We start from the raw sequence: 24740 nt of genomic DNA on the forward strand, positions 1-24740 counted from the left end.
CTAAATAAAGCTTTGACATAAAGCCTGCTAACTACTCGCAGTTTCATCTCCTGAATTGTTGAGATATTGTTATATTTTTTTGTAGATGAATATTCCACTAGTGCAGTAGTATAAACCTGGTGACGTTGCTTGGTGCGTAGTCAGTTGTAAGTTGAAAATCATGAATATTGTCCATGGGACTTCGTTTTAAAACGCCTCAAAAAGAAAAATAGGTAGTTATCCCAGTCAACGAAAATCGCTGAATGTTAGTGATGTGACTAGATCATAACACTTATTTCGCTCATGGTACAATTTTCGAAACATTCACAGAAATTCTAGACAAGAAATACGAGTAAGCCTGGTGGCTGATTCTGTCCATCAGCGCTCAAGTTGAGAACGAAACAATTTATCTCAAAATCAGTGCTCGCTATGGCGGACACAAACAGCAGTAAACCTTATTTTCTGAAAATGGCTATAATACAAGAATAAATCAAAAGCGCGGCAAACCAGAGAAAATTACCAAAAATTGCAGCAACATCGGGTCACAACAACCGTTTCCTTTTAGCAGGAAGGCTTGCTCTTTGATCAGTAGGCTCTTTCAGATAGGATAGCAAATATCGAATTCTACACAACATTTCAGTACCACCTCGAGATGGCTGAGGAAAAAGAACGACTAGAGCTGCGAAAGTATGGAATACCCAAACACCGAAACAACACTGCGTCTGCCATTTTGTTGTATCATGTTTTTTTTTTATTATTATTCGTGGCGAAGCATGGCATCCTACCGGTCACCGCCATCATATTTTCAAAACTAAGGCTTGAATTTGTCTCATGAGATTCCTTCTGCTTTTATAAAAGACTGCGTGCAAGGTTCGAGGTCTTCGAATAAAATGCCACGGTGGGGCTAGTGATACTCCGAAAAGAAACTTTTTGTATCCAGCTTCGAATAGTTGGCCGTAAGCTACGCTAACTGCATAGTGTGAACGAATAGGTATTTTTTTGTTTTTTTCACGAAATGTAATGGCGCAATAGAAGTCCCTCTTTGTGGTCGTCATGTCAATCGCGTCAGGAGAAAAAAGTACAGAAGAGGGAGTGTCCAAAGGAAAGGAAATCCTACCCTTATAGTACTTCATGCGCTCCAAAGATGGCGCCACGTACTCGCGCGCCGCATGTAGTTTCATCTCGCTCTGCGTAGTAAACACCGCCGTCTTCATCTCGTGCTACGGCTGTGCTGAAAACACCGTCGTCTTCATCGTCCTGCCCAGGCAGGAGAGCGCATGCTATCGCCGCAGTCCATCACGCCTCGTGTAAAACTGCAACACATTTTCGCGCTGTACAGTAAACCGTCTCGTCTTCATGAAGTTTCATCTGCACCGTTGCCTCATTTAACCTAGGTAAATACGCAATACACGTACGCCATCTCACTAAACACAAAGCCCGCAGCTGTGCCAGACAGGCTGCCGAGACCAATCAACAAGACTAGCCTGCAGCCGATAAGCTTACCAGGCGTGGGAGCGAGCCAAGTCGAAGCAGCGAAAGCGACTGCGGCCGTGGCCAATGGCTAACACTCGTGAAGCTTTGTTCAAGGAGAGCTGAACCTCTAAAAGTTTCTAGCAAACAGTCACATTGTACTGCTCACGAGCGCAGTTTTTATTCGTGTGCTGTCCAAGAGAATACTTTGAAGATGCAGCCCTAGTAGATGACGAGAAAAGGATGATGTTGAGAGAAGAGAGTAAGCACAGTAATCTCATTTCCTCTGTGCAAACACCTGTGTCACTTCATGATGCATGGACTGAAGAGTGATAAAGCCGGAATAGAAATGGAAGAAAGTAAGAGGCAGTTGTTCCAAGCAGCATACTTTCTATTGGACAAAAAGGGTAAGGCCTCCTCTAGGAGGAGCAGTTTTTGTGCCCTTATCAGTACATTCTCGTCACGCACGTTTACTCCTCCCTCACGTGGGCGTAGGAGAAGCACGCAGTTCCTATGCCCTAACAAGAGGAGCGCATAATACGTGCCTTGCAAGCCTGGCAGTGGGTAACCCTGTGCATGCTGTCATTGCAGTTAATGAGGAAGAAGCCCAGGAGTAATTGCCGCGTGAGAGCAAAGGGAAATTGGTATCAATACCAAGAAGCAACACGAATGCGGGCGTAAAAACCGTGTTCCGATATGTAAAAAAATCGCAGTCAACAAATACATCATGCAAGCCACGCAAGGAGAGTATGACTGTTCTTGCACTACAGTAAGATAAGTGACAACAATTTATGTCATTCCGCGAACAATGGAACTATTGAGGGCAGTCGAGCAACAACTGCGACGGTGCTCCCAAAACAAAGCTAATTCTATTCCATGCACACGGAGAGGCAAAAACAGTAAAGGCCTTTTTTTTCTTTCAGCGTATTGTCTTTTTCCTACGTACCTCTTTTTCATTTCTTCTATTCTTTTTCTTTTCTATACCTACCTTTGACGGATTGAACGTGGCAACGTAAGAAACGAGATTGAATCTGCCGCCTAAATTGAATTATGTAACAAAGCCCAGAGTTTACGCCGCTCCAAGCGCAGGACAAAGAAAATAACGCAAGTACATGCCATTACGCTCTTCGGGAAATCTGTTATTTTGGAAGCGCAGAGCTCGCAGGCAGAAAAGAGGTGCCGAACTCAAACCTAATGAAAGGTGACGCCGATTACTGAAGCTAACACGGACACATCTACGCTGTGTCCTCGAGAATCCGACGAAATTAATTATGGAAGTTTTGTAATTTACTTATAGGAAAAAAGAGGCAAATGGAAATGACGGGAAGTGAGACTTTCGTATTTGACTTGGTGTTTGTTCAGATTGAAGTATGGGTTCGGGCGCGAAATCATAGTTACAGCGAGAATTCAGTAAGCTTTACAACGTATCCGAAGCAGCAAGAATTAAACCAGAACAACAAAGGGATATTGTAAGCCATGCCAAAGCAAAAATAATTAACTAATGAATATTTCAAGCCATGATTTCCAGGAAAGCAGCCTTATTTGAGTCCAATAACATGGAGCCTGTTGAGAAGACAAAAAGCACAGGATGCAAGGATGATACAGGCCATGTTTTATTGAAATAAGACCCTTCAGCTGTAAGGTTTTTCAAGTTCATGGGAAGGCATCGAGGCCCGACTGCGATTCCACTGTGCACGAAGCTTTTCTTTTTTTTTTCCGCCGCTGTAGCTGAGCAGTTAGGGCGCTCGACTGACGAACCAGGACGCGGGATCGAATCCTGGCCGCGGCGGCTATTTTCCGGTGGAGGTGAAAAGATGCCCGCGCACTGTGCGATGTCAGTGCATGTTAAAGAATCTGGGTGGTCGACATCTTCGCAGCCCTCCGCTTCGGTGTCTCTCATAGCCTAAGTTGCTTTGGAACGTTAATCCCGATAAACCAAACCGTCATCGTTCATGGCAGTCATTATATCCTAGTCACTATATGTACAGGATCTCTTCAAGGGTTCATTAAGAACAAAAAGTTGTAAAAGGTTGTATTGCTAAGTGCACTGTTATGAGGTTATATTTACGTTCTTTTTGTTTTGTTTTGTTTTTCGAAACCATGATTACAAGCAGTTAATAACGCGAAAATTCATATTTCAAGACCCCCCATCATATAATTACTTATCTAATATAATCATCTCCTTTACCATCTTGGCCTTAATGCACCGTCGGGCGCTTAAGTGTCATCCGAACAAAAATACATTCTCCTTCTGGCAGTTTCGGTAGGGAACGAATCTGCCGTCAAACTTTTTTCTCGATTTTCAGGAAAGTCTGACATTTATCGAAGGTTGCGGACAACATCACCTTATCCCACATGTCGTCGTTTCCAGGCGGCTGTGTTTGGAAACAGCAGGGTCGCGGTCGTAATTCACAGCACGTTCCGTCGCCAATCCTCCGTTCGCTGCTTCCCGCAAAAATCGAAGCACGCAGAGCACACTCAAAAATCCCTTCCATACGTGCGTTTGCAGTCTATTTGCAGCTCACGAGGTGGAGAAAAAATCGACGAAGCAAACCAAAGAATCATGGAACGTGACACTGCCGGCACTGCCCTCATATTTTTTACGGCCAGTCTGCAGCGAAGAAGCAGATTACAGAACGTACATTTGCTCTCGCATATTCAGAAAGAAAAGACAGCCCTATCCAACCCCCCCCCCCCCCCTCCTTCTTATTTTCACCGCAGGTGTGCGTGACACGTACCGAAGGTGCCGAGGCTATCGGCGCGGCCAGCGAAACCGGCTGCGCCGTGTCATCCACGCCGAAAACGGGCGTCCTGCGGACCTCTTCTCGCGGCTTCCTAAATTGATATTGATGTATCTCACAACATTCCAGAACCTACCGACTATTCTTGATGCCCGGTCAGCGCATATCTGCTACCCGCCCGAAATTCTCGTCATAAATTGCGGCGGGATTGACACGTCGGTTTCATGTATTATGTTTTATCGCCTCTTAGTAATCCAGAACTTCGCGAAACTCAGCAGCAAAGGGAAATTGCTTCGAGTCGTTTTCACGAAGAATGCAGGCACATAAATTCAGTATTTCTAGAGAAAACGACATTTCATTTTGCTTATACGCACTACGCAGAAGATATATATATATATATATATATATATATATATATATATATATATATTGTCATATAACGACGGGGCGTCTGACAAGGAAAACGTGTGGTTATGACTCTTTTTCATAAAGAATCATCAACACAACATTGTCAGACTTTGAGAACGCTACACTATGCTGTTGAAAAGTTTTGTCGTAACATGTTTACTTCTTTCTGGCAGAGATGTACGACATGTCTGGCGTGTGGATGCGTCGCTATGCAAATTTAATGCGCCTATATTTGTTGCTTAAAATCGAAGCGTAAGACGATACGCGTCTGCTTTCGATACGATTTCAAGTTTATTGTGCCGCACCAATGCGGCCAAAGTCCTCCACTCCGAAGTGTAGATCTCGTTTCCCAATTGCCTTGGCATACTAGCATCTCTACACTGTCACAATAAGACCTACCTCTATACTCAGCGGGATCAATTCATCTTAAAACACAACATAAAAGTGAGTTTTAAAAAACTTTTACCTTTAAGGTGTGTATCACACCACAAAAAGTTGGTTGACTACCAACAACTGAGACCGCTAAGCTAATGTGGTGGCAACACCAGGCACACTAGGCTGCTCAGATCGTCACACAAGAGCACACCAAGTGTTCTGGTGTTTACATCAGAGACCACCGAGTTGGTGTGGTGGTAACATCATACACACTAGGCAGGCCGTGTTGTCACACTAAACTAGTCTGGTGTTTACACCACACACCAGTCAAATGGTGTGGTGGTAACACCAGCTCACCAGATTGGCCTGGTGTTCACATTAAAGAACAACAGGCTGTTTTGGGGTGTACACCTGGCACACCAGGAGTTTCTGATGTTAACGCTAGAACACACTAAACCAGCCTGGTGTATTTTTCAACTGGGCAGCTATAAATTTTTTGGCAGATCTCATCCCCAGATCCTTTTGAGCCAAACAATGTGATCCCTATACTCATTTTCAAGAGCTCTTCTCAGCATTACGAAAGGTAACGGGGATATAGACCAATCAAGGCTGTGCACAGTACATTATCGTACTCCTAGGCTTCTATTGCAGACGGCGGCGCAGGAGAGTACGACTAAAATTCTGTAATGCACGCCCTCGCTATAAACAAAATAAAACTCGCCCCCTTAAAGCTGTATTTCCATGTCACAACTCACAACCTGTAAAAAGGGTGCATCAGTACCTCAATACACCCTTTCTGGAGGACGTGGTTTGCAGACACGGAAAGAGTGCGATTTTGTTTACAGTGCACCCTGATTGGCTCAGGTCACCCATGCACTTCGCACTGCTGGAGAAACCTTGAAAAACGGAGTATAGAATCCTAGAGCCTGTTGATCGGCAGTTTCTAGTAAACCGCGTGGGAAGTCCGAGCTTATATCAGTTAACGAAACACTAATGTCAGTCGAGGCCCCAGTCTTTTTTTTTTTAATTTTGTAGCAGCGCCTGAAAGAGAAGCCATGCAGGGTTCGCACACTCCATTAGTTCTGTTTTTAGTACGAAATGATGGCACATGCTCTCGGCTCAAGTTAGCAAAAGTCCAGTGTATATAACGGTCCTCTGAAACAAAGATAAGCATTTTTAAAACAGCAAAATATAAATAAAGAAGTGCAGGAAGCCCGTTAGATTTGCTGGCTCCGCGATCAAAACATACGTGCCTGGACTTTCGTGGACATAGTTTTGTTGAAAAATGTTCTCGTGTCTTCACTTGTTTTGCGTTTGTGACGGGCTCTACACTAGTGCGCCTACGTTACCACGTCCAATAGTCCGGTGAACAAATTCACAGTTTAGTGGTGTTTGAATTACGGACGCTGCCTCTCTAGCCAGGATTTCAAATGAGGGGTTTTACTACGAAGACACGTGGCAAACGTAAGAATGGTTTCTGTATTTCTGGCACACGTCACTTAACTCGGCTATCGAGATGGCTCTTTTAGAAATAATAGGGTTGGTTAGTTTTTACACCAGAAAAGAAAGTCTGATTATGGAGCAGGTTTGATAATTCGACTCCTAATTTGCTCGGTCCGCGCTAGCACTTATTACATAGGCGCCAAGGTATCGTGAGCCACGTAAAAGCAAAACTTTGTCATGGACAGAACTAGCTTTTGAAATTATGAGTTGAATTGGAATAGCACGAGAATTCTGTCTCGAATATTTTCGGTTTCGGCTTCTTTCGTCATTATCACTTGCTAGAATTAATCGGCATTTGCTAGCCCCGTGATCAAAACATACGTGCCTGGACTTTAGTGCCCACCTGTTCTAGGGAAGAAAAAGGATGGATGTAAATAAAAGATGGGGATGGTGTTAGATAAATGGCGGAACTGATGCATGCAAGAAACACGAAATAGCTTTACTTTTAGCCACATCGTATGTGTAAGTTATGAGAAGTTCCCACCGTTCGGAGCGGCATACGCTGAGGATGTATTGAAAGAAAATAAATAAATCGTTGCATAACACTGTCTCCGCGATAACCGAGAACATCTCTTGCAGGTTAATTCAAGGTTAGATCAGCTAATAAGAGCAGATGTCGCCAACTTCAGGCTATGTCAGTGGCTCATCTAAGACCTTCAATTCGGGATAAGTAGAGGCCGCTTCGTTATTGTTTCTGCACACTAAACACGAATTACCGTATAAGTAAACAAAAAGGAATTACATATCCTTTAACACACCCCCTAAAAGGGGCAAGGTATGCCCCTCAAGCCGGGTTTCATTACTAATAACACGAAATACTTAGAGTTGGCAACGGAAGCAGGTTCTTCCTTAAGAACAGGCTAAGTTCTTGCATTTGTAAAGCTTCTTAACGAAGTTTCAATGACTTGTCAATAGTCTACCTGAAGAGCTCTGGTGCTGCGGCTAAATGTCTCCTTCAGTCGGTAGCTGTGAAGAAAAGCCTAGCATTATATTTATTGTTGGACTGTAACCCAGGGCTGCAGCCCCATGTCCCGTCCCTAATATGAGGCCCGCTAGAGAACACGTTACTCCTTTTTTACTCCCTTATCGGGTAATAACTATTTGTAGGGTAGGGCCTTCTTTTGGTGCGCTCTATATTTACGGTGTTACGCCAGCCAACACCAGGAGGCGTGAAGAGAAGCAAACGGAAGTATTTTACCCGATGGTGTTAAAGTCCTGAACAAAGAACCGGACGAAGAAATTTCCCGGGAACAGTGGAAGAATCCGATGTCAAGCCAAGCCGGCTGACAAAAATACTCACCATTTTTCACTGAGGACTTTTTCTCTGAGGAGTGCGGAATAAACAGAAACGAAAAAAATATGTATATAAAGATGGAAGTGAGGCGAGTAGACAAATATAGGGAGCGCTCACATTGTGGTCCTAGCACGTGAACACGGCGGGCCGCATACAAAGGATTGTTTGCACGGCCTGATGGGCACTTGACATCCCGGAACCATCTCGGATGACATCGAATGAAGTTGACATCTCAGATGCGGGAAGGCGTAGCCGCCATATGTGCGCTCCGCATCTTCAACACTGTTCGCCCACGTGCGAATATGTCCCGGAAAAGTTCGTCTGTTGGACAGGTGGGCCCGGCAAGCGAGGTTTCGAAACCAACGTCGCGAAAGGACACAAGCATGCACGAATCTGATGTGACGTACCACGTGTAGTCTCAAACGTATGCACCTGACAACTCGAATGAGGCACTGGGATGAGGGATGTGCCTTAAGGTGTAGGCATTTCGGAGCATATACTCTCCTTTGTTAGTAGAAGGCGTTATTACTAGAAAAAGGCGTCACGCTAGAGGCGTACAGTGAAATACTGCCATTTTTAGTAGGAAACGTTCTTTCTCTCGAAAAAGGTGTCACACTGTCGGCTCGCCTCCGAGTACACTGTTTACGCAGCCACGTGTCGTGTCGTGGATTCAAGCTGTTTCAAGCCGTGGCCCGTCGCTCAGGCGTCGTCTAATGCAAAACGTGCTCCCAGCTCTAGTTGCTGTCTCCTCTCATCGGAGATCAGCGCCGTAAATTTGTTTCCGCCAACAAGTAGGAAGGTGCGTCATTTCTCAGAGTTCTGTCAAGAGTTGTTTGCGAGGCCACGTCGAGTGGTACGTTAAACACGGCGTAAATAAACTTATTTTTCGTGGTATAGTAAATAAGTTGTTTTTCTTGGTAGTGAATGAGTGCAGTTTATTCGAGAACGCAGTTTGCTTGCATCGCGTCAGAAGAGGTATTTGTCAACACCTTGTCACAAATGTGAACGCGTGGTGGAAATAATCTAGTAAGAGGTAATATTTCCAGCTGCAAATTTTTATTATTGATGTTTATAAGGAAGCCAGATGCGCTGATCGATAAGGAGAATAAGAACAAATTGTTCAAGCTGTTCCGATGGGCGGATGCGTAAGAGCTCCTCTTCAAAAAAAACAAGCAAAATGCCTGGGCATTAGAAATAAAATAGCATATATATCTAAGTTAAGGCATATTAGATGAGAGATAAGGCATGCTAGTACAAGTTGATAGAAACGACTGAACAGTGATAACAGACGGAACGGAAGATAAGGACAGAGAGAAAATAAATGCCTGTTCTTCTCCTTCACCCTGTCTTTTACCACTGTTCAATCGCTTTCTACTCCATATATCGTATTAATTTCTCCGATAAATCCTCATCTGAAAGCCCCAGTATTTTTGTGCCTTTATTTCCCCCTTGATCGTCTGCTCTTAAATATCGCATTCATTTCTCCGCTAAATTTTCAGCTCAATGTCCCCACAATTGCGTGTCATGTTTTCGCCTTTGATCGTCTGTCGTTACCTTCTGGACAAAATCGATGTAGAAGAAGTTCATTACTCGTGGGCAATTACTCCTGTATCGAAGCAACCAAGGATAACGTATCCCAGCCAGTTTCCCAACCTTCTCATTTTGAGTGAGCCTCTGCTAGCCAGTGAACGCAAAGTGAGACTTTGAAAATGCCTTCCACAGATAGGTTGTAGAATGGTCGTAACAAAAACTATGGTTACGAAATTAATTTGCGATTTCTACACAGCCGCAGCTTGTATAAGAGCTCAAAAATAAATCGAAACTTTGCAATGTGTCATTTAATGTTGTTTTGTTTTTTGCCCTATTGCAGGCTTCTGAAAATTATGTTGAGGTGAGAAATTATGTTAAAAAGCCGCAAATGTATTTCTGCACGAAATGCTTTTAGCACCCGTTGTTGGCGCGCCGTCGTGAAGAATGGAAGGAGAACATAGAAGCGAACCGGAAGAAGAACAACGAAGGCAAACGGAAACGAAGTTTCTTGGTTCATCCCCTCCTTGGTGCCTATATTGCCGCGCTGTTTTTTTTTTTGTTTTTTTTTTTTGTTTTTTTTTATTGAGCGGCGATTAAGACGACGAGTATCTTCCTTTACTCCAGGCTGGCCTCGTGACGCACAAGTGAAAAGGCGCAAAACTATCTCGGTTCTCGGCGGAAACCTAAAACACGCCACCAACAGGAAGGCGAAACTGGACAGATTTTTCGTAGAACTGAAAACGTTTCTCGACGGGCACCTCAAAGCGCCTTCAAGATGGCACAGGTGCTAAAGCAGAAATGAGACTCCCTTGAATTCGATGCGTTTTCCTTCAATTCATTTCACACTAGCATATACTCTAGGCGGAGAGACGGACTGTCATTTTTCTCTCGGGACTATAACATTGCCGCTCATGAATTATTTTTCTTGATTTAAAAATGCTGATTGATTTATGCTATTCCTTCTATTTCCGCTCATGTAAAAGGCAGTTATTGAAATCTTTCGAACATTTTGCTTGCTTGCCTACCTTTATAGTTACTGAGAAAGAGGCAGATACACCTCCAAAAGCCTGTTTTTAGAAAACTTCATCCAAAATATCTGAAAGCTTTATCTTACCGGTAGGCTTGACCGCAGAAATGGGACAAAAAAAAAAAAACGTTTGAAGTTGCGAATACCGATATGTATTTTATTTTTGAGAGCTAAAGAAGGTGCGCTATCAGAAGATTGCAAACATGCAAACTTATTTTGTTTTGAGAAGAAAATGCAAATAAAACCCCTGAAATGTCCCATCTTTCTATTCGACATCCCCACATACACAAATCAAAAGAGATCTTTGAAGTCGCGAATACTCAAGTGGAATATATTATCCGAACGATAAAGAAACGCTATTTTAGATGACTTCAAACTATAACTTTTTTTTTTCCTTCCACAAAACAGTCTCACCGCATTTCATCTCTGAGTTTTTACTCATATACTTTGCAAAACCGACCTAAACCTCAACTGTCTGAAGATGTCTAGAGTGGCTGCTCCTGAGCGATCGCGCAAAAAGATGGTAGTAGTGTTATGACCGCTTTTTCGTGTGTCTGTAGGCATGACCTCAAACATTTCCCGAGGACATTGAGTACTGGTGGTAGTACTGGTATTGGTGTTATGATAAATGCCTTATCAACAACCTAAAGCGTCTATCTCTGTTCTCGCCGGCAAAAAAATAAAATAAAATAAAAAACATCGTTCGTTCCCAACAGCTTCTGAATGATCACAGAAGCACACTGTAGATAAATCTCCAATCAGCAAGACAATGCGGCATACTTGTTCTGAACAAGGTATTGCTACGTCTCTTCTTCATAACACGCAAGTCAAACGCTTCAATCCATGTCGACTTCACATGGGAGTTTTTATGCTAACCTCCCCATTCGGTGAACCGATTGAGGACAGGTCATGAGAGCCGAACAGAGAAAGAGGCTCCAGTACCTATTTCATATGCACTGAACAGCTGAAAGTGTGACTTTGGTTCTGTTCATCGTCATAGATGCTGGCAAAGTCGATCACAAGCAGGCTTACAGGCTTTTAGGATTTAATCTACGTTGTAAAATTCCACAGCCGATAGTGGACAATCAAACAGTTTCATGTCATCGCGCCCTAATTCTGACTATAACCCCTTAATTATTCTGCGTTACTAGCAGAACGCTGTGATAAATCGAAATTATAGGTCCAGTACGTTACCCAAACCCAGATGGAGGTCGCTTAAAATGCGCCAAAGACGCGCATTCGACACTAAATGATATCACACTGCTCTCCTGTACCTCTTGGTAGATTAAGCCACCTTACCCTTGATGGCCTGCAGATGGATACAAGAAGCCAGAAATTAGAAAGTGTCCTGGCTGGCAACAACCAAAAAACCATGGCCAATGCAAGTTTTTTCCTGAAAGCGAAAGAAAGATTGAAAGACAAATGATAAAAATAAAGCACTATGCTGCGCACTCACTCCACAAAAAATAAACTCAAAAAAGAAGGTCAAAAGACCTCGCAAAGGTCCAGAACCTAATAAGGAAACCAGAAGCAAACAGCACATGATAAAAGTAATTCAAAGCATAACAGAGAGACACAAAGCGCACTTTGTTTAAAGGCTAATACGCAACAATCGTTGTGAGATATCGAATCAGGTATCAGTATATGGACCTAATGTAGAAAAGAGCACAAAACAAAGAAACGAAAAAAAATTGAAAGGAGGAGGAGGAGAAAAGAATGGCAGAATGCAGGGATAAAAAATTGAAAGAAAACACGGCTCGTGCTGGGGGCTATTAAACAGCGCAGGGACACAGGCAAGTACAAAGCGTAAAGACAGCGTGCTGCATGCTTTGTTCGTCCGCGTCCCTGGGCTATTCGGATAATGTCAAACCAACTTGCCTATATATGCAATTTGTCTTGTCGGTTTATCATAGTCGTGCACGAATGTTCCATACCGATCTTTGGAGAAGTGTTCATCTGCCTGACCTAACCGTAACCAAGACTCCCGATACAGACCAGTGTTCCTCCTCCATGCATTACCACGATAACCTTCAGCGACCAATCAACTGCATGGCGCTCCTTTTTCCCGCATTGCCGCGGTCTCCTTAGCTCACATATTGACCAGTGCTCCTCTTTCCTGAACGCACCGCGATAAGCTTTTTATTCTCACTAACCAATGTTGGCTAGTGTTTGCCTTGGCTCACGCGATAAGCTTAACTATATGACGGCGCCTGGCAGTCATCTTTCCTGCATACGCCGCGTTATCTTCACAGTCCGTTCAAGTAGCATTGTCCTCTTTCTTGTACTCACCGCCATCAGCTTCACAGTACCACTGTCTAGTGTACCCTAGTGTTGTTGATTTTTTTCTCTGCACTCACTGCGGTCCGCTTCGCTGTGCCACAGACTTAAGTTCCTCTCTTCTGTCTTTTCAATGGCAGGGTGTCGCGGCGCCCCCTGCTGAGCCAGCAGCACTTGCACGACCCTCAGCGGCGGCGGTGGCGATGCGGACCGTACACCTTCCGGCGGCGTGCCCGTGGCTCCTTCTGGCACTGCTCGTTAGCGACGCAGCGCTGGGCGCTCGGCTGGGCGTGGCCGGCGCAGGCAAGCCGACACTCGACCTGTCCGACCTGTGGAAGCGGGGCCCGCTGTCTCTGCGCAGCCGCGCGGGGCCCCTGCCCTCGCTGAGCATGCACAACCGGGACCACATGCCGTCGCTGTCCATCGTCAGCCCGCTGGACGTGCTGCGAGACAAGATGATGCAGGACATCATCGAGCGCAGCATCAAGAACAAGATCGAAGCCAATGACAAGATCCTCAAGGACCTCGGCAAGCGCAGCGCCCCGGACGACGTCGCTGCCAGCCTGCTACGGCGCGACGACGACCGGTCGTCCTTCAGCCCCCAGGTACGCTGGACCTCCAAGGCCCCTTCGACATTCAGGGAACGACTGGGGACAGTGTCTGCTTCTGAGCAGTGTACTGGGAATTCTACCAGGTCCTTACTCTATTTTCAAGCTCGAAATGTCTGCGGTGCAAAGAGTCTTACTTTCGTCCATGAGGACATTGGCACGCACACCGTAAAGGCACACTGCATCGCTCATAAGTAGACCAGGGGAGTAACCAAGAGGGAAGGAGGGGGGGGGGGGGGGGGTCGGTGTCGGAACATCCCCCAAAAATTTTCGGAGCGCAGCATCTTCCTCCTTTCGAACTTTTTCGTACAACACGACCCGCAAAATATTTCTGGCTATGCCACTGAAGTAGACTTGCGGCCAAGGAACCGTTACTCAATCCTTCATATTCAAGTTTGCGGCGATAACTGAAGAGTGTGTTGAAAGTGGCCCAGTGAACGAACACGTGTTGCGTATGAAATGTCTCTTAATGTCAAAATCTCCTCTAGGAGCATCGTACTGATTTCAGCAGGGTGTGTCTCCCTAATTTCAACTAGAGGACAATATGGCTGAAAAGATAAGGCACTAAGATAACAGCAGAGAGATGTTGAAGGAGGGGACGGAAAAGACTTGGGTGTCTCACATTCAGTGGCTGAGCGCACGTCTCGTCTTGGCAGGTATAGTAGATAAGAGGTTATTTCGTGGAGTATGTGTGTGGAGGGGAGAGGGGGTGTGCAAGATTTTGCCTTCTCTTTTCGCTCGGCCCTTCTGAGACGATAGAAGCAGATACATTAAGGACAGCGTACCATGCGTGTAGGTATCAAAAATCTAAGCACTGCGCATCGTCCTTTTAGGGCTAGCGTACCGCCTAAGGACTATTACATTTTATATTCAGTGCGAATAGACGATTGTTATCTTAATGGCAACCTCATCAATTACTCGAAGCAAGTTCAGTGCTTTCGCTTGTGCAGGCGAAGTTCTATGTGACATGAAACTAGATCGAACATGCTGCATGACGTTCTAAATCAGTAAAGTTGAAGATACCTTTAAGCGACGAAAGATCAAAACTGCCACGAACTTCTTGATATCAATGCTTTCGGTAGTATTTTACTGCTGTTCAGTGATAACATTATGTGAACTTTCCACCAGTGCGCTCCCTATCTAGGCACGTAAATTACAAATATCAACTCAAATGCGAAAACGTTTTATTGAAACTTCACAATGCAAAGGAAGAGAAAAGAAGACAAGTGAATGGCAATGAAAACGAGCATTAAGGTTGGTCGCACCAAAAAAATCGCCCCCATACGTGGGGTGAATACAGCGGAAGTAAACACTGTAAGCTTTAACAAAAATATTCGCCACATCAATGCGGAGCGAATAGAAATAGTGAACTATTATTTCATTTACGCCGTTATTTTCAATTGTTTTTATTTAGGCAATCAAACGTTTCCATTTTGTTACCGCTCGGCAGACCCAAATAATTAAAAATATATTTGTTCATTTGTACTCATAATAGCGCTCGACTGGGGCCATTGTATTGGAGAAGCTTAAGCACATAATTACAAAAAGGAATCACTAAGCAACAAAAAAAATTGTATTTAGAAGAAAAAATGAAAAAGATGCGCCGGTACTAGTAACACCGAGGTCCACCAACGAAACGGAATGTTTGCGGGACATAAGTGCGCGGTACGAAATCTATTTGGAAACAGTCACCTAATTCAGTCGCTGGAAACGTGCCAAAGTATGAGGCGATGTGCATGACCTATCCGCTGCTAACTATAACATGCGGCCGGGTTCCCAAGACAAACTACGTTTTTTTTTTTTTTCTGCGCGCACATGTCTCATGTTTCAACACTGGAAAAGACAGCTACCCTGAAGATTGGTTAAAAATTAAAGCTATAGAAATGCTGTTGGGAACCAACGAGCAGTATTAACACAAAAAAAAGCCCTACATGCTCTTGATACAGCTGGTGAAGTCATCAAATCTGAATAGTATTGGCTTCTGTAGCAATATTCTTTCGCAAGGTTAGTCCTTTGAACTGGAGTATGAGGTGTGATTGATGTAGGGAAAGCGAAGGATTAACCTGGATACGCGCTTCAATTTTAATAGGCGATCGCAGTGGTAAAAAATAGTTACGTGTGGCTGCAACACATCGATGTGAAGCAATGAACAATGATAGAAGAGTGCCAAGTGAGTGAGTTTGCTGCAGTGTAAAAACTTAATCAACTGCAAATTTTATGTTCCCGCGCTAGTGAAACTTGTGTGACCGGACCTGATTAACCTAGGAGCTATATTTTGGAGGGAATTTTTCAGTCACGTGCACACCTGATCCTGATGGCTGAAGCGTACTCGATTTTGTCAAGTATTCATGTACTGCAAGCTAGTTTCCTCGAATGTAGAAGCGTGTGCTGAAAATCACGTTCTGGAATACCCAGATAAACTATTAGCGACTTCAAGAATGAGGTTAATGTGACAAGGCTATGTCAAGTCGAACCGAAGATGGACTCCAGGATACCTGCGTGCAGTACAGAGCTCAACTTTGTTTTGATGAAGATGATAACATGCTGGGATTTGGTTATAACTGCGAAAAAAATTACACGAGCTCCCTTTGGGGTAGTTAATGGTCATTTACCAAGCCAAAAACCAGTTACTCAAGTTATTAAGGTCAGCTTTCTAAGGCAATCAGCCCCACTAGTATTTCCACTATGCTTACAATTAATGTTACTATGTATGATACATTCATCTAGAAGTGCATTTTAACAATGCCGGGATGGCACGCAAGCTGAAAAGTCGTCGATGAAAGTAAGGACTTACAAACGGTCGCCGGACCTCAGCGGTCACAGATGAGGCACGTCACATATTGCATGATCGCAAGATGAAGTGTGGTTATTAACATTGTCAAATTGATTGAGCGGTTAATCCCACACGCTGTAATTTCACCTCATGGATGACAAAATTATAGAACCTATTTGTCGATATATAATCGTATTTCACTCTTTACTATGTCCGCCGGGTTTAGGATCAGTTTGCTGCATCGGCTGCTTAGTATTAACCTAATCTCGCTCACGCACGTCAGTCAATAAATTAGCATCAGAATTTCGTACTTATGACCAATATTAAATCCGCACGCATAGGTTCACTGCACGCACGGACTTGACCGTAGCGATTTTAGTTCTGGAGATTTTGCAGTTAGATTTTCCCCAGCTTCCCGTCTTTACGCAATCCGTATTGAGAGAAGGCGTTAGAACGTCGAAAGAGGGTACACAAATCCCCTTACATTTAAAATTACATTCAAATCATATGCTTCGAATTCCTATTCTCTCCTGAGAGGAAACAAAATGTATCGTTCCTAAGATGCGCTATGTGACAGCAATTTTGATCTCTAAAAGAAAGCGGCACCAAGTTCACTTCATTGTAAGAATTCGTCGGTGTCCGCGGCATAAATGTGAAGCAATCGAACGACTTCAGTCAGCGAAGCTCTCTTGTTCTTCGTTTTTTTTTCCCTCAGCTCAGGACCCTTTCTAAACGAAGGGTTACGTTTCAGAACTTTAATTTATGCGTCATTTCGCAAGGCGATTGAGGCGCATATGCGCAAGAAAAGCTGGCGTATTATCATGCTTCCTATTTTATATTTCTCAAGAAAGGTCACCCACCTCCCCGAAGCCAGCGCTTTTGATAAAACAGTCTTGTGAAGCGCACAGTCAGCTGAATCAAGAATTATAAACACAGATAATGTGAAGCAGCGACTCTTTCAACGGATCGGTTGTAAAGACGGAATATACAAAACACACTTTAAAAAAGAAATCCAGAACATTGACGGCTGTAGGCGCTAACACGCTAGCGTTTTGTAAAGCAGGAAAAAAAAAGCGTGCACAGGAGCATTTCAAGGCGTAAGGTTACCAGAGCATCCTTGAATGTGTTCTTGAAATGTTTCAATCACAGTCGGTTGATTTATATTAGTCCAACCATCACTAGTTGACCTCTGCTTACTCGAACACAGTGATAAGGTACATAAATAAAAGATTTACGAATAGCACGAAAAAGGCTGCACGCACTCGGTTCAAGGTTACTTATTCGCAATGGCGAAATAATGCGCGAAAGACAATGCCGCGCAAACAATACATGCGCCACCGTCTCTTTCACTCAGGTCCACGTAACGAGAGCTGTGACGTCAAAGAGGTCGTTGGTGTCTGTATGTCCTGCTCACTCAATGTCGTGCACAGTAATTCGGGTTTCTGCGCGGCATCGCCGTTTCTCGTAACCAATGACTGCTACGTGGGAATGCTCTTGGCGAAAAGCAGCAAAAGGTAGAAATTATGGAGGAAAAACCACAAGGAAAGCAGCGGCCAATACAAAACCATGAACGAAAGCTCACGATCGTCCTACGTGCCACGTCATAACCGAATGCACCCGAAACGCGCGCAGCTCGGGAGCAGGCTTTTCGCACGAAGAGAGGCAGCTTACACCGCCGCTTGATGCGAGACATCTAGTCTACGCACGCACAGATCTCCTCCCTCCGCTTCCCTTTCCCTCACCTGTAGGCATAGGCAGCTCACAGCTCCTTCAGGAGCTGTGTACGCGCAACAGCGCAGCTCTCCTGCGCGCGCCCGATATTTCGAACGACGCGCTGCGGCGGGGAGATCCCATCACGCACCAAGTTTATGCCCTCCGCTGACCTTTCTTGAGCCTGCAGTGTGCGTTGGTGAGACGCCGAATCGGATGATGAGAAACGCGAAGTACCCTCAAGCGTAGAAATGTGGCCCAAAATCAATGTTGCATCGCTAAAGGTAAAACTTGCAGGCGCGGAAAGATGCGCTAGACCGTTGAAATGGACAGCAGCAACGGAACATTGAAAAACGAAACTCTAGTTCTTTTATTTGTTTGTTTGTTTGTTTGTTTCATTGATTGATTGATTGATTGATTGATTGATTGATTGATTGATTGATTGATTGATTGATTGATTGATTGATTGCTTGATTGATTGATTGATTGATTGATTGATTGATTGATTGATTGATTGATTGATTGATTGATTGATTGATTGATCACCCAATCACCCAATTTAATAAATAGAATGATGGTTTAGTTAACTATTCTAAATCAATAATTAAGATATATGGAGAAAAATGAGCATGATAGCTACTGCTACCACCCCATTTCAAAGGGGACGCTCCTATATTCCATCCATCCATCCGATTGATTGATTGTTTGATTGATTGATTGATTGATTGATTGATTGATTGATTGATTGATTGATTGATTGATTGATTGATTGATTGATTGATTTTACCCTTTCTTCGCGTACACAGGTGCTAATGTGGTTTAGTGAAACGCTGTGCTGAGAAACAGCATATGTCCTGTGCATAACAAAATAGATTAATTCCGGCGTTGATGTGTATAGTGAAGTGTATAGTGAAGGTGGCAGGTACGTCCACCCTCACCATGAAGTTTTTGCTATTCCTTTTGTCATATAAACCTGGACGATAACCCCTGAATACAACTAAATTCAAAGTGAAATGTTTGTTGAAGTGTTCCTAATAGTGCTCAAAACCTGACTACCTTTGGTATAGTTATGATGTCAACGAATTCCGACAGATTCAGGGAAAGAAATGCGGTTGCTAGTGCATTCATTTGGTGGCAGCCACAATTATGTATGTCGCTTACGCATACGCCGTCCTAGAGAAATTTATTCAAGGCGAATTCAGGCAGTAATTCCTAGTTTCAATGCAGTCCCATTAGAATTGATGGTGATTAACTGCACCGCCCTGTCGTCCTATTCGCGTGACTCGGGCACTCTCTAAGAAGAGTAGCTTACATAGCGTTGTATGTTCCAGGCTAAGCCGAATTTGATCCAATAACGTGCTGCACTTCTTCGCCGCACGTACACACAAAAATACGTTGCTAATGTGCGATATTATTCGTAATTGTTTATTGGGAAAGTATGGCAGTGCCGGGCTTTCACACAAAAAGAGGCAGTGTTGCAAAAAGATTTCACAGCTCATTTACTTCCAAGAACAATCTTTAATTTTTCTTTTTCCTAAAAAACCGGTTTGTCCAATGACCTTGATTTAACTCATCAAAAACTAACACCAGTTCTCGTTTCCCTTTTCTTGCCCCTTGCAGGAATCTTTCTCGGAGGAGCTCCTCTGAAGGCCGTCTTACAAGGACAAAGACTCAACTCTAGGAACTCCGGAACGTGAAAAAAAAAAAAACACAACAAAAAACCTACCTATCTCCCGATGAAACGTTTTGACAGGGTTTCTTTTTCTCTTTCTAAAAAAAAAAAGAAAAAAAGCAAGAAAAGAACCGACCTCAAACTATTGAGAAAATTTACAGATGAAAAAAAAAAAAAAACTGCACGACAATGTATGCTCCCTTATCTCAGACGCCGCTCCAAATGTACAGCTGATATCTAAAATCCTGCCGCCACACTTTATTTGCTAAGCGCCGGCGCTCAGAGAGAACGGACGGATCAGAGCACTGTAGTATGTTTAGCAGGAGGCAGCACAACACAACCACGGGCGGGCCAGTGACGAACCCTTCGCGCATCCCTCGGAAGGGACAGACAAAGCTTCTCACCAAAGCCCACCATCGCGAGGACATGCGACGCGACTCATGACTGCTCGCAGCTCGCAACGTTGGCGGCGTCAGCGCGCCAGTCACATCCCTCCCATTCCCCTTCGCTGTAACGAGCGTATCGGAAGAAGATAGAGAAACGAAATAAACAGACATATCGAACTATCCGAAAGCGGGCCCCCAAACGTTACCCGCTTTTCCTACATATCCACCCTTGAAACTGCCGCACAGGGCAGAGACGATCGAGGTATCCACTCCTTAAAAATTCCACGACGGTACCAATGCGAAAGCCCCGACGCTTAAGATTACACCACATCGGAAAAAAAAAATATTATAATGTTTCCCTTTTAAACACAAACTTGCCCTCAAAGCAAAGACAGGGAAAGGGATATTCAGGAATGTATCAAATTATGATATCAGAGATCCCCTCGCGTCATGAGCTTGTCATACTTTGTAAATACTAAACAGCGCTTAATATTACATATATATATAAATACGTATTTTTAATTTCTTGTGTGCATATCTCCAAAGGAACAACGGTGTACAATATATTGTTGTTGAAGCCTCTTTGATGGTCGGTTCCTCAACGCCCTCCGCAAGTGTACATATCTGTGTTCTAACCCCCTTGGCACACCGGTTTCCGCCCCCTTGGCATCTTCTGTTTGCGGAAAGGTACTGCTTAGGTAGAAAATAAGGTCCTCCTCCTTCCCCTCAGTATTTCCTGCGCGCATACTTTTCGTAAGAGATTCTTCTCGTCCGCTCGGGCGATTACCACTCCAGCTCGGGGTACAATAAAGTCGCGTTCATTTTTTTTTTTTAGCTTTTTGTTTTGTTTGCTTTTTTTCATTTGCATCTCGCGTGTCCGCAAAAAAGGAATAATTGCTCAGTGAAATAATTGTCATGTGTAGCTGCTTCAGCATCTCGAAAACGGGTAGAAAAATCTGTAATAATCAACAGCGAGAGTACACGCGCGTACTCACAAAATCTGTCCACTGAAGAACTTCCTGGATAAGTGGATCACGAACAGCCATTTTAACACTTAAAGAAGAACAAAGAAGTATCTTTCCTGGGGGTAGGCTCGCTTCTAACCGGCAACGGAAGAAAACAAAGATTTTCAGCAGTTGTCTTGATGAATCGATAAATTTCCTTATCATGCATTAAATGATAAAACCAAATGTGATTACCATGATTCCCTGTACTAATATCAGTACTAATATACTAGCAGAGGCAGCTCGGTTGGCTTTTCTGCACTGGTTTTCACCCCCAGTTAATGTGAAAGCTCTCTCGTGCAGATTTGCTGTTTTTTTTTTCTTTTATGATTCGTACGTTCTGAAAGCCGTCACAGTTAAGCACTACCACTGAAAACTACGGCAAAGTAGCAAGCAGTAGCTCCTTGATTCTATTTAAATACAGTGCCAACTCCGCAAAAACATGTCGGCTCTCAGTTGGCCCGCAGGTTCTTCACCAAAACAAATCGAAGTTTATGTTCACAGTTCTCAGCAGTTTTACTTTCCTTTTATTGTTTTATTTTTCCAGAGCTACGCCTATAAAGGTAGCCGATACTTGTCTAGCTGTCCTTCGATCGAATTCGTACGATGCTGGTAACTCGGTGGCTGTAAAAAATAATAATAAACAGACGACATGGCCCAAGACAAGGGATTAAGGGGGGATAACCCAAACGGCAGAAAGAATCTTGCTATAGCTTACCCTCACCGTCTATGCCTCTCCCCTCCCCTTTATTGATCGCTATGTATCGAGTAGCAGCCTCCCCTTTCAGCCCGCGCCCGCTCATTGGACTCGTTCTTCCTTATCTCTGCGTGCTAATCCCGAACGTTTCGAGTGGATCCTCGGATATCCCTCTACCAAGGATGACCAGACAATCCACGCACACAAATGTACACTCACCGTGTCGTCGTGTCGAGTGTAGACCCGCCACAGAGCCGAAGCTACAAAGTGTCATCTGTTCCCAGTCACAAGGCAGCGAAGGGCGTATCGAAAACGCGGGCTCCGACAACCAATTGACCAATACAAAGCGCGCGCCGTTCTCGATTCCCTATCGGGCGAGCATCCAAGGTCATGGCCGACCAGCTGGAAGAAAACGAGGGGAAAGGATTGCCTTCTTTCTTTTTTTTTAGGGGGAGCAGTGGGATTAAAGCAACAACATGACAAATGAAAAATTTCGAGCTCAGTTTTCTCTTCTCGGCCCTTCATATCATAAACGGGCTCCGCGATGACATTAGAGGAAAATGTGCAATGCAGGCCTCCTCGTAAGCGCAATAAACTATATTTTCCCCCCTAGCAGCTCTTATGACTTCGCTGTTCGCATTACTTCGCAGTTTCCTTTTATAAACTCGCCGGTAATATCGCAAGTGATGCCATCGATCATAGCGTAACGTTAGCAAAAAAAAGAAAAGAAAAAAGCAGCGCATTTGGTGTCTCCTCTGCGATGTTCCACAACATCAGCGTCCGCTATGCCAGCTACAAGCAATAAATAGACCCTTTTTATGAAAAAGTCTGCAGCAGCTTTGTACTGTCCTTGATTCTCATTGCACCTGCACAAGTCGTTGTTCCCCAATCCTAGCCCGGATTTCTCTCCTTTTTTTTTTTTTTGTATTTGCTCATTCGCTTTTCATCGAGAGGTAGAGTGTCAATCTCCCCTTTGTTTCCAGTTTTCCCCGGCCAACTCAAAGGCAGAGCAAAGTGACTACTTCTCGCTCGAAAAGGGAATCGAAACGAGCGCTCGCTTAGCTCAGAGATCGAAAAGCCTTTGCCACGGTGGCAGGTTTGTTAGCGGCGATACAGATCAATGCGATATAGCAAACGCCGACGGAGAAAGAGAGAGACGCCGTTCGCAGCTTTCTTTTGTTTTGTTTTTTTTTTTATCTCGGTTCGTTTGGAGCCGTTCTATTTCTAATGAGGGCTGTACGGCTGCGCGAGGTCGCCCTCCCGAACTGTGCATGAATCAATGTGTAGCAGTACGTATACCAGCCGTGGTTGTCCTTTTTCGCTCTTCGAAGAACTGCTTCTTCTGTCTTTTTTTTTTTTTCGCTCCTATCCTGCCGTCTTCTCTCTCTTTCTATCCTCTTCTCGCATTGCTGCCGATGCCATGTTGAAAACTTGTAATTAGAACTGAATGTCGACTGTTCATTAAACTTATTTTGTTAACACCTCCGTGCGTTATTTCTTTCCTCGCTGTGTGTCAGTCCCGCACTGCGCTTGTGTCCGCTCACCGTCTGGGGTCACAGGTGGCGGCGCTGCTGAAAGTGGGACTCTGACAATAATCATGTGCAAACACTCCGATCTAGTAAGATTAACTCTAGGGGTTGGCACAGGGAAGTACAAAGGCTCTTAGGCATACCCTGAGATAAAAAAGCGGACACTATATCTACACTGCTCTTCCCATTGTTGTATCCCAACATGACTTTATTAAAGCTCAACGTTTACGTGCTATCTAACACACATCACGATTCCCACGCCTAACAGGCATTTGATAGAAATGCGATCACTAATTCGAACCGTATTCATTGGTCATGGGTGAGCAAACATTTGGTACGTGACCTTTTATTCGCTCATCTCAGGACGTGGTACGCAGAGTGCTTGGGTAAAGTCATCACTGCAAACAATTCCTGGTTGATCAGCTCTACAAGTGAGAGAGTAAGAAAATGGCTGTTCAAGAGGAACAATGAAACGGTGATAGCCACCCGCCCGTCATGGTGGTTGGAAAGTAATAAAAAATAACCTGCTCGACAAATTGGGTTCCGAACAAACCTTGGCACAGAAAATGGACAGGCTATGCTCGCTGAAGAGGTCATACACGTGTCGCCTTATGGCCACCAAGTGCACACTGTAGTGGCTACCGACGTGGTGAAGGCATACGAAAACGTGTTAAATGCCAAGATTCTTAGCAACATGGAATGTATGGCATTCCCTTGCAGATCATAAAAGAAGTACATAATCTGCTTAAGGACAGGACGTTATCTATTCAGGTAAACGGAAAAAAATTGCAATTACACCTCGAACAGAGGCGTGCCACAAGGGTCAGTGTTAGCACATATGCTATTTAATATCGCATTGATCCCATTGGCGTGTAAATTAGCTGAAATACCAGAAGAGCGGTTCATGATATACGCAGGTGATGTCACGATTTGGTCTGTTCATAAACAACTTGAAAGACAGAATCGGTATCTGCAAGAAGCTTTAAATACCATAGATGATCGCGTCCAAGATGCAGGTCTGGAATTTTCACTTCAAAAGTCCAGTTACATTCATGCTGCAAACGATAATGGAAGAAAACAATTGACAACGCAGAGTCACCCTAAACATTGGAAATCAGGCATGGGAGGAGGTGGACGAATTGAGAGTTCTTGGCCTAGAAATTCACAAATCCGACAAAGGAACACAATGGCTTCATAAGGTGAAAAAAGTAGCTGTGACTTCCTTAAACTTGATAAAACGCATTTCGTCTAGGGGAGGAGGAGCTCGAGCGGACATGGCAAGACGTGTTGTATAATCGGTGTTACAGCCGAAGATACTATACCAGGCCCGATTCCTAAGACTCACGAGGCGGCAGTAGGCGGAATTGGAAACAATAAATAGAAACGCAATGCGTACTATCACGGCCTTACCAAAACTTACCCCTATCCCTATTCTCCAAGAGTTTGCACAGATAAATACGTTGACAGAATTAACTGAACAACGAGAGGCAACAAGGAATATGAAGCGAAAGTACGTTTTGTTCATAGCATCCTTGTACAACGAAGTGGCAGTTCAAACACCACCAATGGCTGACCCCCCCTCCGTGGGAATTCATGACTATTGCGACAAACAAGACCACTCGTCTTCGTCGCAAAGAAAAGCTAGCATCTCGACCTCTGGTTGATGCACTACCAGGTACCTGCATTGCATATACGGACGCATCAATTATAGAAAATGGCGGTAAAACAGCAGCTAGTAGTCCAACACACAGTGAACT

General features: G+C 44.2%; 1 protein-coding gene across 1 annotated transcript; it reads left to right on the forward strand.

Annotated features, from left to right (window-relative positions):
- The first annotated feature begins 12807 nt into the window (after positions 1-12807).
- Positions 12808-19342, forward strand: Dh44 (corticotropin-releasing diuretic hormone 44). The gene is made up of 2 exons (XM_084587296.1): positions 12808-13209; positions 19316-19342. Exons 1-2 carry the CDS (start codon positions 12808-12810, stop codon positions 19340-19342), a joined length of 429 nt encoding a protein of 142 aa, XP_084443422.1.
- The last annotated feature ends 5398 nt before the right edge of the window (positions 19343-24740 follow it).

Source organism: Amblyomma maculatum, chromosome 1 (genome assembly GCF_055883805.1).
Source record: "Amblyomma maculatum isolate TAMU_Amacu chromosome 1, ASM5588380v1, whole genome shotgun sequence".
Classification (NCBI taxonomy): Eukaryota; Metazoa; Arthropoda; class Arachnida; order Ixodida; family Ixodidae; genus Amblyomma; species Amblyomma maculatum.

What these genes read in the sequence shown, in the direction of transcription:
- Dh44 (XM_084587296.1), top strand. Translation starts at nt 12,808, where the DNA reads ATGCGGACCGTACACCTTCCGGCGGCGTGCCCGTGGCTCCTTCTGGCA. An exon ending in GGTCGTCCTTCAGCCCCCAG is followed by an intron (nt 13,210 to 19,315) that starts GTACGCTGGACC and finishes TGCCCCTTGCAG; the next exon opens with GAATCTTTCTCGGAGGAGCT.